The following is a 16,449-nucleotide window of genomic DNA, read 5'->3' as shown; positions in this document are numbered from 1 at the left end:
TTAAGTTATTTTTCAAAGGCGAAAGGGTTAACAATTAACGAAAGTTAAAGATAGGATTTTGGGAAATAATCAGAAAGCTTGAGAGTATTCTGTAAAATTCGAAGCTTAGACGAACGGAGTGCATCCATTTATTGTAATAACCCATCATATACTCGAAAGGAGAAGGTCGTAAAGAAGTTTTCATGATTCTCTGCAAATATGCGAAAACGTGGCAATAGACTTATGATGTTTAAGTCCAGGCGTTTACAGGTCGCAAATGACAATGTGGTAAGAGAATATGTCACCGAACGCCGACAAATATATATATAATATATATGTATATATATAAAACATTGTATAAGTTAACATTTCCGACTAAACTCTTATCGGTGTATCGAAATCGATACAATATAATTACAATATATCTGTATAATAAATATGAAATATCGATATATATGTATATGTGTACAATATATATATATCATAATCGTAATAGTTCTGCTCTGATATATTTAGCAATATCTTTGTCTGAACGATAAAGAGAATCTTTTTTTTTCGGTATTTTTGTCTTTTGATAAAGTACCTCGAGATTACTCGCTAAGAAGATCGGTCCCGAATTTTCCACGCGTTGCGCGTTCCCAGTTAAAAGAAACCTGTCGCGGAGACTGCTGTCGTCGCGCAAATTTACACTAAAGCGATTTTCGGTGACTAGATACTTCGAAACCGTAAACTCCCCCGCTCACAAGTACGTACGCTCGTAGTAATATGATATATGCGAACTGGAGGTAAACATGTGTCAATGAGAAAGGTAGAGAGTGAACTAGTGAGAGAACTTTGGAAGGCAAAGAGTGGACGAACTCTTAAAACTATCGACCCGGCCCGGTCTTCTCGCGAACGACTGACACGCGACTCGCGGCACCGACACGTCGGGTCGATAGTTCGATAATAATTGCTTGTTGATAAACTTCCCCGTTGCACTCGTCCGAATAAAGCAACTGATAACGAAGTCAGGACAGATATATATGCATATATTTCTCAAGTATGGAGAACTTGGGCTCCACATCGTTACCATTATTAAATAATATAGAGAGAACTTGCGTACCACATCGTCACCATTATTAAATAATATTAAGTACGCGAGGGTCGAGGGAAGAAAGTCCGCACAAAGGCTGAACTTTCAAGGCTGTCGCATCTGATAAAATGCGCCTAACATAACACGCGATTTAACCCTTTGCGTTCCAAGGTTACATCATGCTGATCGGAGGTGGCGGGCATTTTACACTTATTTTGCACTTACATCCAAGTTAACTGGCTATTCTGATGTATCAAGGCTGTTCCATAATGGCGAACGCATTTCTTAAACGCGCATTACTTATTCGGGAACTTGAATCGCAAAGGGTCAATCGCAAATCCGGAAAAGTAAACGCTCGATAAAGTCTCGAGCGTGAGGTAATAAGTCAAACGACTTAATAAAATATTCGACATCTCTGTGTAAAATAAAAAGAAAAGCTCTACGAGACGTTAAATCTTAACGGATAGAACATATCTCGCTGATCTTATTTGCGGAACGGGTGGAGAAATTGAAAGCATTTCGTTGTAAAACTTGTTCCCATCGTCACTAAAGCGACGTGCGTTCGTTGAGTCAACAGGTTCTTCGATGTTAACAATTGGTCGCGTGACGATGTCGCGTATTCATTCGAGTGAAATACGCCAATTTATAGGGAAGCGGCTCAACAAGCGAACATGTATCTCTTAAGAATCGGCTTTTTAGTATAAACAGTAGGTAAGTATAGCGTAGGTATATTCAAAGTAGAAAGTGTAAAGTATCACAAGAATTACAATAATCGTAATAATTACGTTACGTCGCAGAGATTAAGTTCTTGACCTTACTACATCGATCGCACAGTAATTATAAGCGCTTTTAATCGCGTCCCGCGCTTCGAGCACGCGCCGATAGACAAAGGGATCTCTATCAAGTCGGATAACTCTCTGTAAATACATCAGTCTTTGACACAATAATTATAATAACACCACTGACAGAAGAAAGCCGTGAGAGATATCGCTGTATGGCATGGAGAGACGAAAGTACTTATATGTATAAAATACGACTCGAGTTCAGAAAGGTTCGGATGCTGATGTGCTACATTGGCCGGGAAGGGACGAGGATGGGGAGGGAGAAGAGCATCCCTCCGGATAAACTTTGCGAGGGGGACTTTTTTTCTTTTTCTTTAGTTAGAAGAGAGAAAAATGGATTTTTCGATGGAGTCCATTAATACGATGCATAAGCACTTATCGAGAGTTATTCAAAAAGCAGCTCAGCGGAATCGTTCCTCGCATGCGCGGCAAGCCAAATCGCTCGACTGGAGGATAAGACGTCAAATCCCGTTATTAATATTGCAAGGAGTGCGTGTTTCTGCATTATTATCGATATACCATATATATATAGGTTTTGATTGTGGATAAAACATGAGACTCTTAAATCTTTCTATCTAGAACCGGCACGTATCTCGGTTAATGATAACAGATAAATAATTGGTACTTGCATTGATAAATGTTCTCGTCGGTCTTTCATGCTCACCCGAGGGTTCGCGCGCGAAGTTGGCGCGTCGCCACTGAGAGGGACGAGAAAATAATGGATATAACGATCGACGAACTAATCTGAATTACCTAAGAAACGTTTCGCGCTCGCGGTGTAACGAAAGTGCCGCAACGCGAAGTATAACAAATTCAATTCAGCTAAGAACCACCTCGGCTCCGACTCGGCTCCCGAGCAGACCCCGCTCAAATAGCAATGCAACATCTTTATACTTGAAATTCTGCCATAGAGTTAGCGGCAATTAACTAACATTATTATCAAATTTCGATCAGAGTATTTTAGCCCACGAAGGTGCGCGCACCGCGCCAAACCGATTTCCCTTTAGGCCAATACAATTGATTTTTGCAGGATGTTCTAATCGCGAGGCGTACGAACGTCGCGTCGCGACCGCGCGTCATCTAAGTCGCCGTGGCCTGCGCCTGAGGCGGCGTCGGCGCCGGTGTGTTGACATTTGGCCTATAAAATCGGTTAACTAATTGCTTCAAACTCATTACAACGCCTAATCCGGTGCCTGGCTCCATGTTGATGAATGAGTCGAGATTATCCTTGCAGGCTGAAACGTACGAAATGCAGCCAATGTATAAAAAGTCATTGAACAAATCCATCACACACCTACACACACACACATACACACGTAGGTGCAGCTAGGAAAATCATGGTGAAACTCAGAATGGAGGTAATCAGAAGAGATAAACGTTCGGAGGACGATGCAGAGGAAGGAGCAATCGTTACCGGGATCCCAGTCACATTTCAAGAGGAACGTTTTCCAAGGCGGAAAATGAGAATCGTGCAGGAGGGGGCGGGGAACCTCTTTCGCGAGCCACGTCCTACGTACTTGGCGTGGAAATCGGCGGATAATCAGGCGGCGTTTTGATCCAAGTGCCGTCCTTGCGCTTCATGTGGTGCCGATTCGACGCAAACTGCTGCAGGTAGACGCCGGCGGGCACCAGGCGGAATCGTCTGTGATACTCGGGCCGCAGCGCCTCGTCGGAGCGGAAGGTCTCGGTCGCGTACTTCCAGAAATGCGTGGGGAACGGCAGGCAGCTTTCTAGATCGTACACCACCGCCCTTTCGTCGGGCGCGTAGATGAGAATGGCATGGTAATCCTACGGAGAAAGCGAGAGAGAGGGGCAACGTTTCTTCGTGAAATGTCGCGGACGAGGGCCGGGGGCGAGATTTAAGCTAATTATCCCGCGTCCGGGGATACTAACCCACACGACTAATTTGTCCTCGTCCTTCCCCGACCGTTGACGCCAGAGGGGGACGCTTCGCCGTGGGTTGCTGACGAAAACCACGTGACAATGTTGCAATTCGGCAGGATGCCTGGTCGCTACGTCCTGACAGAGCTTCCACACGTTTTCCTCGCTGAAATTGGGTACACACCGCCCTTTATCCCCGAACGAAAATCCGCCGACTCGTTTTCACAAAGGGCACACGGAGGGACGGCTATGTATGCGCACGATCAGCGAAGCTGATTTTCTTTATATCATGCGTGTATCAAGAAATAAGCGAATCAACTCGGGAATTGATGCATCGAGCCAGAACTCGAGTTGAGGAGAAAAATCGAAGAAATTTTGTGTATATTTAATGCCACCATCTCGTGGAGAATGTAAATTATTGCAACGGAGTAACTAACGAACCTAAGTGACAAATCAATGTTTTTGTCAAATAAGAAATCCAATTTTCTTCGCTGTGAAACTCACATCTTGGTAAACATTCTATAGAATTAAAGTAAAATTCTTTAAATTCAAAATTATCTACCGTTCGATACTTGATAAACACTCAAATTGAAGAAACGCATGTTTGCTTTGCTTATTATTTTTTCCATTTGAGTTAATGAGCTATTAGGAGCCACCTAATGAATAATTTTCTTGAGTAAGGTAATGTTCTTTTGCATTGAACTCTTTTTTATCAGTGTGGGAATACGCGAAAAGCGGCATTATAACGGCGCAATAAGGAGAGCGCAGGAAACATAGTCCAGCAGCGCCGATGCGAGAAGAACTCTATCCTTACCCCTGGTCCACAATCTTGCTTTAAGTAAGCTGTAAGCCTTAAGCCGTAAGAAATTAACCAATCACAGGTGAGAGTGAGGAGAATAAATGCCTGTGATTGGTTAATTTCTTACGGCTTAAGGCTTACAGCTTACCTAAAGCAAGATTGTGGACAGGGGTTAGTCCCAGTCTACAATAGAGATTTAAACCCTAAACCTTAAGAAATTGACTAATCACAGTCGTGTATTCTACTCGTACTTGACCGTGATTGGCCAATTTCTTAAAGCTTAGAGCTTAACCCGGTGAGAAATGATTCGTCGATCGACGTCGAAACGACGTCGAATCGACATCGACACCGTCGAATTGACGTCGATTCGACATCATTTCGACGTCGATCGACGAATCATTTCTCACTGGGAAATCATCTATTGTAGACTGGGACTTGAGGATCACCCTGGAAGTTGCGAGACTCGCAAGGAGAGTCGCTCCGGAAAATGGCGAGGGTCGCAGAGAGAAGCGCGTCAACGGGCGCGGTGCCGCGGCGTGTCGGATCGGACAATCGCAATATCGGCAAAAAGCTACGGATGAACCGCTTCTCCAGCCCGGTTACGTGATCCGCGCAATTACGGGGGGGGGGGTAGAAGAGGAGGAGGAGGAGGAGGAGAATGAAACCGATCCATAATCGGTGCTCGCGCGGACGCGACAACGGGCTCGCGTGCCGCCGCATTCCGTGCGCACTGTTTATCGCGTGGATTATTAATTGCAATAAAAGCGGCCTCGTGCACGGCGCACGTGAACGCGCGGGCGTTGCGGCCGGCAGTAAACGGCGCGCCGCCAGCGCGTCCGTATCGACATCTAATCCCGGGGGTGGCGAGCCGGGGGCGATTTATCCCGCGAACGGCACGGCCGGGAGGTAGAGCGCGACAAAGCGCGCGCGGTCCCCGTCAAATCTCTGACCTATATATGTCTATCGATCCCGCCGAAATAGGTTGCCGCGCCGTCCGAAGCCCTTGCCGATCCCGAGGAAGAATCTCCGTCCGTGACGGAGTCGCGGGATCGCGGGGACGGGGGACCGGGTGGGCGCCGAGTATTCGCGCCGAGCGAATAGTATTCCCGGACTCGGGGGGAGCGTCGATTCTCAAAACGCTGCCCGCGATCAGCGCGTGCGGCTTCGAATTACGCGCCGCGCGGAAGCGCGGTCCTCCGCACCGGTCCGCACCGTCGCAGCGTATCGATCGCGGGACGGGGGGAGGGGGGAAGAGGGCCGCGGGTGCATGCCGCAATACGGCGCGTTTGTTTGTCCGGGGATCGATCCGCGGCCGCGCCGGCGGGCCGCGCGGAAACGCGTCGCACTTACCAGTAGCAGCTGGTGTTGACGCAGTCGGACGCCTTGGTGAAGAGCGGCACCAGGGGCTTCGCGTTCCCGGTCACGCGCGGCTCCACGGCCATCCTGCGCGCTCTCGCGCGTACGCACTCTACTCACTCCGTCGGACGCGAGGCGACGCGAGACGACAGGACGCACGACGCCGGGCCGAGCGCGCCTCGTTAAGCGGAGCGTCGCGCCGAGCAAACCGCGTGCCTCATCGCGCTCAGCGCCGACAGAAGCGATCCCGCGTCCTCTCCCTCGAGCGCCCCTGTCCTCGTTCTCTCAGCCGCGACGCGCGCACCCGACCGGCCGGGGCATTGCTCGACCGACTACTGCGTCGGAGCGTCGCGGGACGCGCTCCGCCTCCGCGCTCCAGCCAGTGTCCCCAGTACTCCCCAGGTCGTGCGAGGCGGCTCCGCCGCGCGGCGCTCTCGTCGATCTGCGCGCCTGCGCGGCGACGCGAGTTGGTGTGCAATGTAAACAGACAGGAATGTCCACACTTCGTAATTAAACCGAGATCAAAGTTAATCCGCATTGTTAGAAGCCGGGCATTAGGCCCGGTTTCACCATACGTCGCTTAACTTTAATCTTAGCTTAATTTGTCTTTGTCTCTTCCTAAAATAACAGTTGGAAGGAGATAAAGAACGAATTAAGCTTAAAGTTGACGTTGGCGAAACCGGGCCAAAAAGTAAATTAAACCGAGATCAAAGTTAATCCGCATTGTTAGAAGCCAGGCATTAGGCCCGGTTTCACCAAACGTCGCTTAACTTTAATCTTAGCTTAATTTGTCTCTGTCTCTTTCCAAAATAACAGTTGGAAGGAGATGAAGAACGAATTTAACTAATTGTAAGCTCAGAGTTAACGTTGGCGAAACCGCGGGCCAAAAAGTAAATTAAACCGAGATCAAAGTTAATCCGCATTGTTAGAAGCAGGCATTACATGAATGAAAGAGATATAAAAGTAGGCTTTCATTGGCTGAAATAGCAATCATATTCAATCGCGCGGTCGAGCAACGCAAACGAGGGCGTATTTCATAGACCGCGTTCGTCTCTAGCTAGCCTTCGCTATTCAGAAACGCATCCAAACTGCTGCGTTGATAACACCGATAGCGATTAGACCTTGGACTCCAGTTATCACATGACTATACTGCGCATATATAAGCTCTTCGCATACGCCGTATACACGCGTACCTCCCGAGAAGACGTGTTTTCCAACTCGCGATCGTCGCGAGAGAACGCAGATTCGTCGCGCGTTCGCACATTCCGTGCGCGTTAATAATTAACTAACGTGAACAACGACCGCGACGATGGCTGTTAATCCGGCGAGAGCTATACTCCGGCAGGGAAGGACCGCGCTGATCATATGCGACGTTCAGGAAAAGTTCCGGAAGGCTATATTCCAATTCGAGAATATGGTCCAGAACTCGAGCAAACTGGTAAAATCTGTCGCCCCAATTCACGTTGCCTCCAGGACCGCGCGTCGAGGTTATGTCACCCGTCGTAATTACGTAACATCGAGTGCGTTTCATTTCGCGCACGGACGCACGTAATGCAGCGCTCGTCCTTGTTATTTACCCCGGCGATAAATAAAGATAAGAGTCGGCAACTTTTAATATCGACACCGCGGTACGACGCGGCGTCTGCAACGAGGCTTTAATGATCGATAGCGATCGATCGTTTTCCCAAACCCTCGCTTCCCAGACGATTCTCGCGCGCAAATTTTGCTTGTCTTATGCGCGCAAATTTGTATGAGATTTGCCCCGAGTTTTGTCCGTAAGATACGTTTAGTCTGTGCTCTTGCCCGCAAGTGGCTGGCTCGTGTATTAACGTACAATTTTGCGCGCAAATATCCGTCAACTCGCGTGGAAAAATGGCTCGACCACGCAAGCAAAATTCTATCCAAGTGCGTGGTCACAATGCCAGATGTTTGCGCGCAAAATGCTTTCCGGGTTGCCTCGAGATCCCGTCGTGATTAAAGATGCGACCGTTTGCAGATCAACGCCCTGAGAATTATGAACGTGCCCATGCTGGTTACCGAACAGAATCCGAAGTCTCTGGGGAGGACCGTGCCCGAGTTCGACATCGCCGGGGCGAAGGGGCCGTTCGCCAAGATGAGATTTAGCATGTGCACACCCGAGGTACGCAGGGCTTCCCTCGTTCTCCTGCAATCTGGCATTAAGCCTAATCTACTTTCTAAAGTTTTTGGAGTGAAAACCATAGAGTGAAATATTTGCTCTATTGGAGTAAATATTCATTCTAACAGAGTAAAGATTTGCTCCAATAGAGTGAACGTTTCACTCCATGGTTCTATTTTCACTCCAAAAACTTTAGAGAGTACAATGTGCTCCCTGCGTCTAGAAACATTCTATTTTGTATGCTAAATTAAATTGTATGCTAACGTATACGTTTACGAAATTTATGCAAATCGATAAATTGTATATTACACATTGTACAATCGTACATTGTTGACAGATTTGTTGAGCGTTTTGATCTGTTTATATAAAATAGAATGTTTCTCGAGGCAGAAAGCACATTGTAGATTAGACTTTAACGTCGGACATAAACCTGGGCTTACCCTCTTCAGATCAGTAACGAGATCGCGACGCTTTGCAACGGACACAAGCCCGAGTCCATCGTACTCATAGGCATCGAGACGCACGTCTGCGTGGAGAACTCGGCTATCGACCTGAGGCAACAGGGCTACGAGGTTCACGCAGTGGCGGACTGCTGCTCGTCGCGCACCCAGGAGGACAGATTGCTGGCTCTGGAGGTACGTTGATAATCGCTGGGTTTGCCGGCCTCCTCGTGTCTGTCGCCTAAATCCAAATGTTTCTTCCGCACAGAGAATGCGAGACATAGGATGCCACATAACCACCTCTGAGAATGTTATATTCAAGATGGTGCGGGATGCGAGTCGCGAGGAATTCAAGAGAATACTGCCCCTCGTGAAAACGCCAACTCCGTACACGGGACTAGTTGCCACCTCCAAGATCTAAGTGCTCTTAAGGAAACTGTTTTATATACTTTTTCTACGTGTACATATGTTTATACCAGTGGGATATACGCGACAATCAAATATATACAGCCATCAACGATTCCAAAGAATAAAGCAACTATATTCTGTTAAAAGGCCAACGCATTTTACTTGGGCGAGATATCAAAAGGCTTAGCCTCGTTCCTCTTCCCATCTTATGAAATTTTATAATCATTTATATCACTTCAATGATTTAATTTTAACTTCAACTTTAATTAGCTATAAACTATTTCCAATTTCTGAACAAATTAATTTCTTAACATTTTTACTTCCTTAATAATAATTAAATCACTTTCTATTATTTTATCTGAATACGTATTCCTATACTTTGTTACTTTTTAAATTAATTATTTATAAATCTAAGATTTTTACTGTATAAACTCTGTAGCTCCCTCTTTTTTCTCTCTTGCTCTACGTAGCTTACAGGGAATTTCTTTCAGAATGTACCCCTTAATGTGTAAATCGAACCAGTCTAATTCATCTTGAAATAATCACTTAAGATATCTATTTCTATCTCATTTCACATAATATTGACACGGTCACCAGGTCAACTTAAAAATCCTCATTACTGCGATCGAATAGAAGAGATTAAAGAAAATGACATTTGGATCGAGGATTTTACACAGAGCGTCTATCTTTAGCCATTTATCTAGACCGCGTCAAAATCATTTGTCGTGATAACATCGATATAAAACCTTGGACACCACGTGACTACACACAAGCTTGTAATGTGCACGTCACACAGGCTTACCTCGCAGTGTTTTCCGCGGTTTTCGCGAGGTGCAATCTATCTGCGTTTACACATTCTTCGTACGCGCTTAAATCAAACATATAACGCAACAGCGTAAATAACAATCGATTTATAGCGACGATGGCTGTAAATCCTGCGAGAGCCGTGCTCCGGCAAGGAAGAACCGCGCTGCTTATATGCGACGTTCAGGAAACATTTGCGAAGGCTATATTCCAATTCGATAAGATAGTTGAAAACTCGACGAAACTGGTAAACTCATTATTACACGCTCCACATTATGATTACGTTTGATCGGAAGCGCACGTTGAGGTTACGCCATATCTCACAATTACATATCGTTCACTTTGCAGCCCGGTCTGCGACGAGTCGTTAATCGTTAGTCAGAAATCGGAACTGTACATCGGTCCTTTTTCTTTTACCCAGGAGGAAAAAGGACCGGCGTATCCCAACGACTCACCGTAGACCAGGCTTTTGATTGATGCCGTCGCGCCAATGCATCGTCGTGACAAAATGCGATTGCTCGCAGGTCAACATTCTGAAAGTTATGAACGTGCCCATGCTGGTCTCCGAACAGAATCCAAGATCTCTGGGGAGAACCACGCCAGAACTGAATATCTCTGGAGCCAGGGGACCATTCGCGAAGACGCAATTTAGTATGTGTACTCCCGAAGTAAGCACTGGCTCCTCCTGTTCTCCTACACGGAGACTTTCTTCCTAAAATCACGCAAACGTGGGACAAGACGGCATTCAAAGAATTTTATAAGAGTTTTCTGACAGTCTACCATACATTCTGCTAGTAATTCTACTAGTTTCAGGGTAAATTTTAACAAAAAACTTTCCCCACATACAAATAGCGTTAATGTCACGTGGTCATGGGACAACACGGCATTTGGACGAATTTTATGAGAGTTTTCTGACATTTTACCATACATTCTACTAGTAACTATACTCGGTATACATTTTACTACTAGAATGTACGGTAAGATTTCAAAGAAACTCTCATACAATCCTTCAAAGTGCCACTTGCTCCACGATCGCACGACTTCCAGGGTGAATTTTAACAGGGAATTCTCCCAGTGTACAAACAGCGTTAACGTCAGACACGTAAACGAGGGTTTTACTTCCTTCAGATTAACAGGGAGATTGCGACGCTTTGCGATGGACAGAAGCCCGAGTCCGTCGTACTCATAGGCATCGAGACGCATGTCTGCGTGGAAAATACGGCGATCGACTTGCGGCGAGACGGCTACGAGGTCCACGCAGTGGCGGACTGTTGCTCGTCGCGTACTCAGGAGGACAGATCGCTGGCTCTGGAGGTGCGTTGACGCGATTGATACGCATCAGGCTTGCTGCTCTTCGTCCCATCTGTCGTTTAAACGTTTCTTTCGCAGAGAATGCGAGACATCGGATGCCACGTAACCACCTCCGACAACGTTGTATTCAAGCTCGTGGGAGACGTAAGTGGCCAACAATTCAAGAACGTGCTGCCTCTGATCCCTACATTTCTAAACTGATCTCATCGAAGCGCCAACTCCTGTAACACCCTTTATATCTTTTCTACGTGTACATACCAGCGGGATGCATGCGGCAATCAGATACGTACAGTCGTGAACGCTTCCGAGAAATGAAGAGGCTTTCACATTCTACCAAAATATCAATGCATTTTATTTATATCGGCTGTAAAGAGGCTTAATGTGTAATAAGTAGGTTCAGTAAGTGTAATATGTAAATCAATCGAGTGTCTGAGGGCCGAGTGAGCCAGGCTTATCTTTAATCTTCGCTCTACTTGGTGCCCGTTGAGCCAAATCCTTCCGCGCCCCTGCTCGTGTCAGTCAAGGTGTCCACCTCCTCTATCATCGGATACGTGATCTTCTCACATATTATCTGAGCTATGCGGTCGCCAGGCGCAATCTCGAAGTCCTCGCTACTGTGGTTGAACAGTATCACGCCGACGTTGCCGCTGTTTCAAAGGAGAATAAATAAAATTTTGACAATCCCAACACCTCTCTCTCTCTCTGTAGAAGCTGTACGTACCGATAATCCGCATCTATCACGCCCGCGCCGACATCTATGTGATTTTTCCAGGCTAAACCGGACCGTGGGGCGATCCTGCCGTACGTACCGAAAGGAACTTCTATTTGCAGATCAGTCTTGACCAACTCCCTGCCACGGGCCGGCACAATGTACTTGTACGCGCTGTATCGCACAAGAAGAACACATTTTACAAGTCTACAGGATTTTCCTCGGCAAACTAGTTAACAATGGTGCGGCGTCTACAATGAGATCTTTAAGATTTAAGAAAATTACCAGTCCATTGTGATAGATCGCTTCCTTAAATCTTACGTCTCAGGCCCGGTCTACAATGGCCTAGTTTACATCAATCACTTGGTACGTGTATCAAATAGTAAATAACTAGTAAATCAGTTTAATCATTGGCTGATCAGCTCAAATACACTACTTGATACGCGTATCAAGTGCACGATGTAAACTCGGCCAATATGTTCTCAGTCGTTGGTCAGAAGTCGGTCCTTTTTCTTTCTGGGTGAAATACAGTTCCAACTTCTAACGAGTCATTGTAGACCAGGCCTTACAGATCTCACTGTGGACTCATCGAATACATTAATTAACGACGATTCGAATAGAATAACGTTGACTAGTTAACATTATCGACGACCAACTCCCTTGCTCTCTCGAGGCTTACTAGGTGGCTCGGCTACGTTTACCGAGATTATATTCCAAGGGCCGGTTTCACCAAAGGTCGCTTAACTTAATCCTATTGTTAGTGCAATTCACGTTTGTCTCTTTCCAGAGCAACAGTTGGAAAGAGATGAAGAACAAATTAAGCCAAGCTCAAGCAACGTCGGTGAAACCGAGCCCAAGTGTCCGCAATCAATCGAGCCATCGCCGGTCGCTGTCACGTTACTTGCAGTCCGCCAGCGGCTTGACAGAGCAGAGCGACAGCGGTCGAGCCCAAGGCGTCTTCGCTCGGGGAAGCCACGTACCTCCGTAGATCGTAGCCCGCCGCGTATTCCGAGCCCTTGGTCGGCGCGAACGCCTTCTCCGACAGCTTGGCGAACTTGAGCACGCTCCCTGACATGACGAGGAACTGTTATATCCGATTCACGAGTGGCCCGCACCGCCGAACTTACGCCACGCCACGCTTATCCGCCATTCGTGCCGGTTTGCCGCCAAAACACGGCGGCGGCGGCGAAACAGCTGCATCCGGCTACCTTCGGCGCGCCGTCGCACATCTTTTTGCGAAGACGGCCGATCGACTCGCGAAGCGCGAGGACAAAAGCAACGCGGCATATTTCGGCAATCGCGGCCACCGGGCGATAACGCGGTCCGTGTCGCGGTCGTCGCCCGCGAAATTCAAACGCGCCGGCCGCTCGCGTCCCCGCCGAGAGAAATGACTCGTCGATCGACGCCGGCAAATTGACGTCGATGCGACGTCGCTCAATTTGAAAGGTTTCGACGTCGATCGACCCAGTCTTTTCCCGCTGGGTGGAGCTCGATCCCTCAATTTATTCGAAAGAGAAACGTACGAACGCGAAAATTCTACTCTTACAAGAAGGTTGCATGTCGACTGGCCAAGTCTGTTCCGCGCGTTCTGCGCTGGCAATGTTATGCAATGTTTCTGCAATCTCTTGGTGCTGTATGGGACGCGAACGGTCGAGCAACTTTCTTGCGAGGGAAGAAATGCTCGCATACGCTTCTCTCTCTCTCTCTCTCTCTCTCTCTCTCTCTCTCTCTCTCTCTCTCGCTCTCTCTCGCGGGAAGGAATTCAAGAATTGAGAGGCGAAACGCTAATTCCTTAAGCCTTGTGTCCAGGATTCAAGAAGTCCTGGTTCTAGTTCCAAGAAATGTGTAACCAAACAACCTGTATCCTTTATGGAAAAGCTGCAGGTTGATTGGCTACGTATTTCTTGGAACTAGAACTTGAACACAGTCCTTGGATCGTGGACACGAGGCTTTAATGACCGGTGCTCTTTTCAGCGTTCAACTGTATTTTTATCCGCGACAATGAAAGCGCTTCTCGCAGGCTACGATAGCGCGGAGAGAGAAGAGAAAACGGATCCGACGCTCTCCCCGTCGGGATATAGAACGATAATATCTGTTCGCGTCTATAATATGAAGACGCGCCGTTCTCCACGGAGAGCAAACAGTGTGGGTGTGTTCCCATTTCCTCTCATTGTCAGTACTGGACGCCATTACTGAACTCAGCTTCTGAGAAAAGCATTTTTCCAAACGAAACCTCAGTAGTCTTCGTAATAACGTAGCAGTTATTCTTTTCTAAATGCAACCATCCCGACCTTTTCTTTGATGAGCTCGAGTGTTCTTACAGTCACCAGTGGTAAAATTATATAACTAAAGTAACAAAACTCTGTAGAGCTAGTAGTCGACCAGACTGGCGAGATTTGAGTGGCTCATTTTACGGCATTCCGTCCTAATTCCCGGTCCTTGTCAAGTAACAATAATTAAGAAACAGTTGACGTCAGAAAACAAAGCTTCTCTTCGATACCGAATCCTCGAGACTATTCGGAAGTACTGTCAGTGGATACTGAAAGGAAATGGGAACACACCCAGTATAATTAGCTACAAAACTGCGCGTTATCGCGGAGAATGGTTATCGGCCGACCGACCTCTCGCGCGGCTGCATAAAACCCAGCATGCACAGATCGTCATCGCTCGCATGTGTGAAATCGGCACGAAGGCGAGACGCATATGCCTGGTATTCGAGGAAATACTGCTTTTCCCCGTACGCGGTGCGGACAGCGTGCGACGCGGCGCGCACGCGCGCCCGCGAGATCGATAGCCGCGCTGGCGGCGTTTTTCCAATTGCTGTTCAGCGATCGTGCCTACGAATAGTATTAGAAATCTTTTGATATACGCGAAGAGAAGAGTGAAAGATCGTGGATCACTCGAGTCGCTGGGAATTTTATTGTAAGCGGCGCTGCCGACCAAAAAGTTAATCGGCGATTAAGCCTGCGGCGCTTTGGCGTCGAAGCTGTCCTTAACGTCATCTCAATTTCCCTTTAATGCTAAACATCGTCCTCGCTTCTGCCCCTGAATCGCCTTATTTTTAGAGCGACTCAATGCTCCTCCACCGCGTCTTTTCATCCAAGTTTCACAGCCGATGTGTTATACAGCCCACGATATCGGTAAATGGATTACGGGGCATGTATCCTGCCGTTAACCGTCGCCATTCGCGTCGATGGCGGATTACGAGCCTCTATTGTCTCGTGATGTAACGTTGCTCGCTCGCTGCGCGGGCTGACAATCCGCAAGAGCGCTCGGCGCGAACGTCAATGTCTAATGCCACGAGGTCGGAGGCCGTTCCCTTTTTTCTTCCCCCTCTTCGTGGAAAAACGGGGGCGGAACTGTAATAATTGTTCGAGAATAACTTGAAGAATCGTATGCTCCGAGATTGCCGGCAAGGTCCGCGTGACCCGTCATACGGAAGTCGCCGCGATTGCGTACGCCCGATCGGTCAACGCAAAAGGGCCTGCGCTCGGGGTCGTCGGGGAGACCCTCGAACTTAACCTTATGTCTTTAATAAAGCACGCGACGCGATAAGGAAGATTATCACGTTTTATCGGCTCGCTTCGCTCGGTTACATTTGGGCCGCTGAAAAGGTCGGCTCGGCCAGGCGAGACCGACCGCGTCTAAAATACGCTCGGGGCTTGGTTAGCGATTCCGCCATCCGCGAGACACTTTAGGGGAACTTGAACCAACCCAGATAGCACAAAGGTGAATGTAGGTTTTCACGGGGATTTAATCTTAAAGAATACCTGCGAAAACTGAATATCTGAAGAACCAGCCACAATCAGTTCGTCTTCAAGTATTCCTCCCTTACGGAAAAGTACCGAAATAATTATTAGAAAATTACTGTACATCAGTAATTTCTGACAGTTCAATTACTGATATACAGTAATTTTCTAGTAATTATTTCGTTACTTTTTCGTGAGGGCTCAGAAGTTCACTATCCCAGATAGCACGCATAGTTCTATGGATATTCTTCTGGAGTACAAATATTCTTAATTTCAAAATATTCCAATCGAGTATTTTATAAATATGTATATAGATTATTACAATTAGAACTCGTATATTCATAACCCTGATAGCACATAAGTCTCAGTTATGTTGCAATTATGTTGCAAAGACGTTTCAATGTCTTTGCAACAGAACTGCAACATAACTGAGAAATAATTGAGACTTGTTATTCAATTACCTTCCGAGCCTATTTCCGGGATTTTTGTAAATGTACATTGGGTTTGTTTTCTGTTCCTGCACTGGTGAACTAGTGCAGTAAGCTAGAATGAGAAAAAATATGCTTGTCTTACTCCAATTTATTGCACTAGTTCACTAGTGTAGGAACAGAAAACAAGCCTAATGACTGACGTCATGACGTCATCGCAGTAAACAGCTGTCTCTCTTCGCAGTTTCGTTTTGTGTAAGGGTCATTAAATTGAAAGACTACTTTAACAAAAAATACGATCGAACGGCCGGTTGACCAGGACATTTGACTGATTGTGAGAGCTATCGAGAAGAGGAAAGCTCCCTTATTCAACCCTTCCTGACAAGTATCTTACTGCTCAGGAAGTTCTTGTATGAAGAAATATGGACTGGGAAGCTGATGAAGGATGAAGAAATTGCATGCAACACCATGCAGTACCTCTAACACAATTTCTTCATCCTTCATCGGCTCCCAAATCCATTTCTTCATACAGAA

At 46.9% G+C, this 16,449-nt stretch overlaps 4 protein-coding genes across 4 annotated transcripts; 2 read left to right on the top strand and 2 right to left on the bottom strand.

Moving 5' to 3' along the window:
- Positions 1-105: 105 nt before the first annotated feature.
- LOC105565007 (protein N-terminal glutamine amidohydrolase) lies at positions 106-6,307 on the bottom strand. The gene is made up of 4 exons (XM_012017818.1): positions 5,924-6,307; positions 3,787-3,940; positions 3,411-3,681; positions 106-3,128 (listed from the first exon to the last, which is right to left on the bottom strand). The coding sequence occupies exons 1-4, from the start codon at positions 6,013-6,015 to the stop codon at positions 2,974-2,976; spliced, it is 672 nt and encodes a 223-aa protein (XP_011873208.1). The 5' UTR covers positions 6,016-6,307; the 3' UTR covers positions 106-2,973.
- A 753-nt stretch (positions 6,308-7,060) lies between these two features.
- Positions 7,061-9,060, top strand: LOC105565008 (isochorismatase domain-containing protein 2, mitochondrial-like). Its single transcript, XM_012017819.1, has 4 exons — positions 7,061-7,367; positions 7,926-8,069; positions 8,516-8,701; positions 8,775-9,060. Exons 1-4 carry the CDS (start codon positions 7,239-7,241, stop codon positions 8,925-8,927), a joined length of 612 nt encoding a protein of 203 aa, XP_011873209.1. The 5' UTR covers positions 7,061-7,238; the 3' UTR covers positions 8,928-9,060.
- A 434-nt stretch (positions 9,061-9,494) lies between these two features.
- LOC105565009 (isochorismatase domain-containing protein 2, mitochondrial-like) lies at positions 9,495-11,266 on the top strand. The gene is made up of 4 exons (XM_012017820.1): positions 9,495-9,965; positions 10,243-10,386; positions 10,847-11,032; positions 11,108-11,266. The coding sequence occupies exons 1-4, from the start codon at positions 9,837-9,839 to the stop codon at positions 11,228-11,230; spliced, it is 582 nt and encodes a 193-aa protein (XP_011873210.1). The 5' UTR covers positions 9,495-9,836; the 3' UTR covers positions 11,231-11,266.
- A 91-nt stretch (positions 11,267-11,357) lies between these two features.
- Positions 11,358-12,971, bottom strand: LOC105565011 (deoxyuridine 5'-triphosphate nucleotidohydrolase). Its single transcript, XM_012017821.1, has 3 exons — positions 12,719-12,971; positions 11,751-11,912; positions 11,358-11,676 (listed from the first exon to the last, which is right to left on the bottom strand). Exons 1-3 carry the CDS (start codon positions 12,811-12,813, stop codon positions 11,499-11,501), a joined length of 435 nt encoding a protein of 144 aa, XP_011873211.1. The 5' UTR covers positions 12,814-12,971; the 3' UTR covers positions 11,358-11,498.
- Between the last annotated feature and the right edge of the window lie 3,478 nt (positions 12,972-16,449).

This window comes from Vollenhovia emeryi, unplaced genomic scaffold, assembly GCF_000949405.1.
Source record: "Vollenhovia emeryi isolate VEMERY1.0 unplaced genomic scaffold, V.emery_V1.0 DF939156.1, whole genome shotgun sequence".
Classification (NCBI taxonomy): Eukaryota; Metazoa; Arthropoda; class Insecta; order Hymenoptera; family Formicidae; genus Vollenhovia; species Vollenhovia emeryi.
The sequence above is the reverse complement of the archived record's forward strand: the minus strand, read 5'-3'. Positions and strand labels throughout refer to the sequence as shown.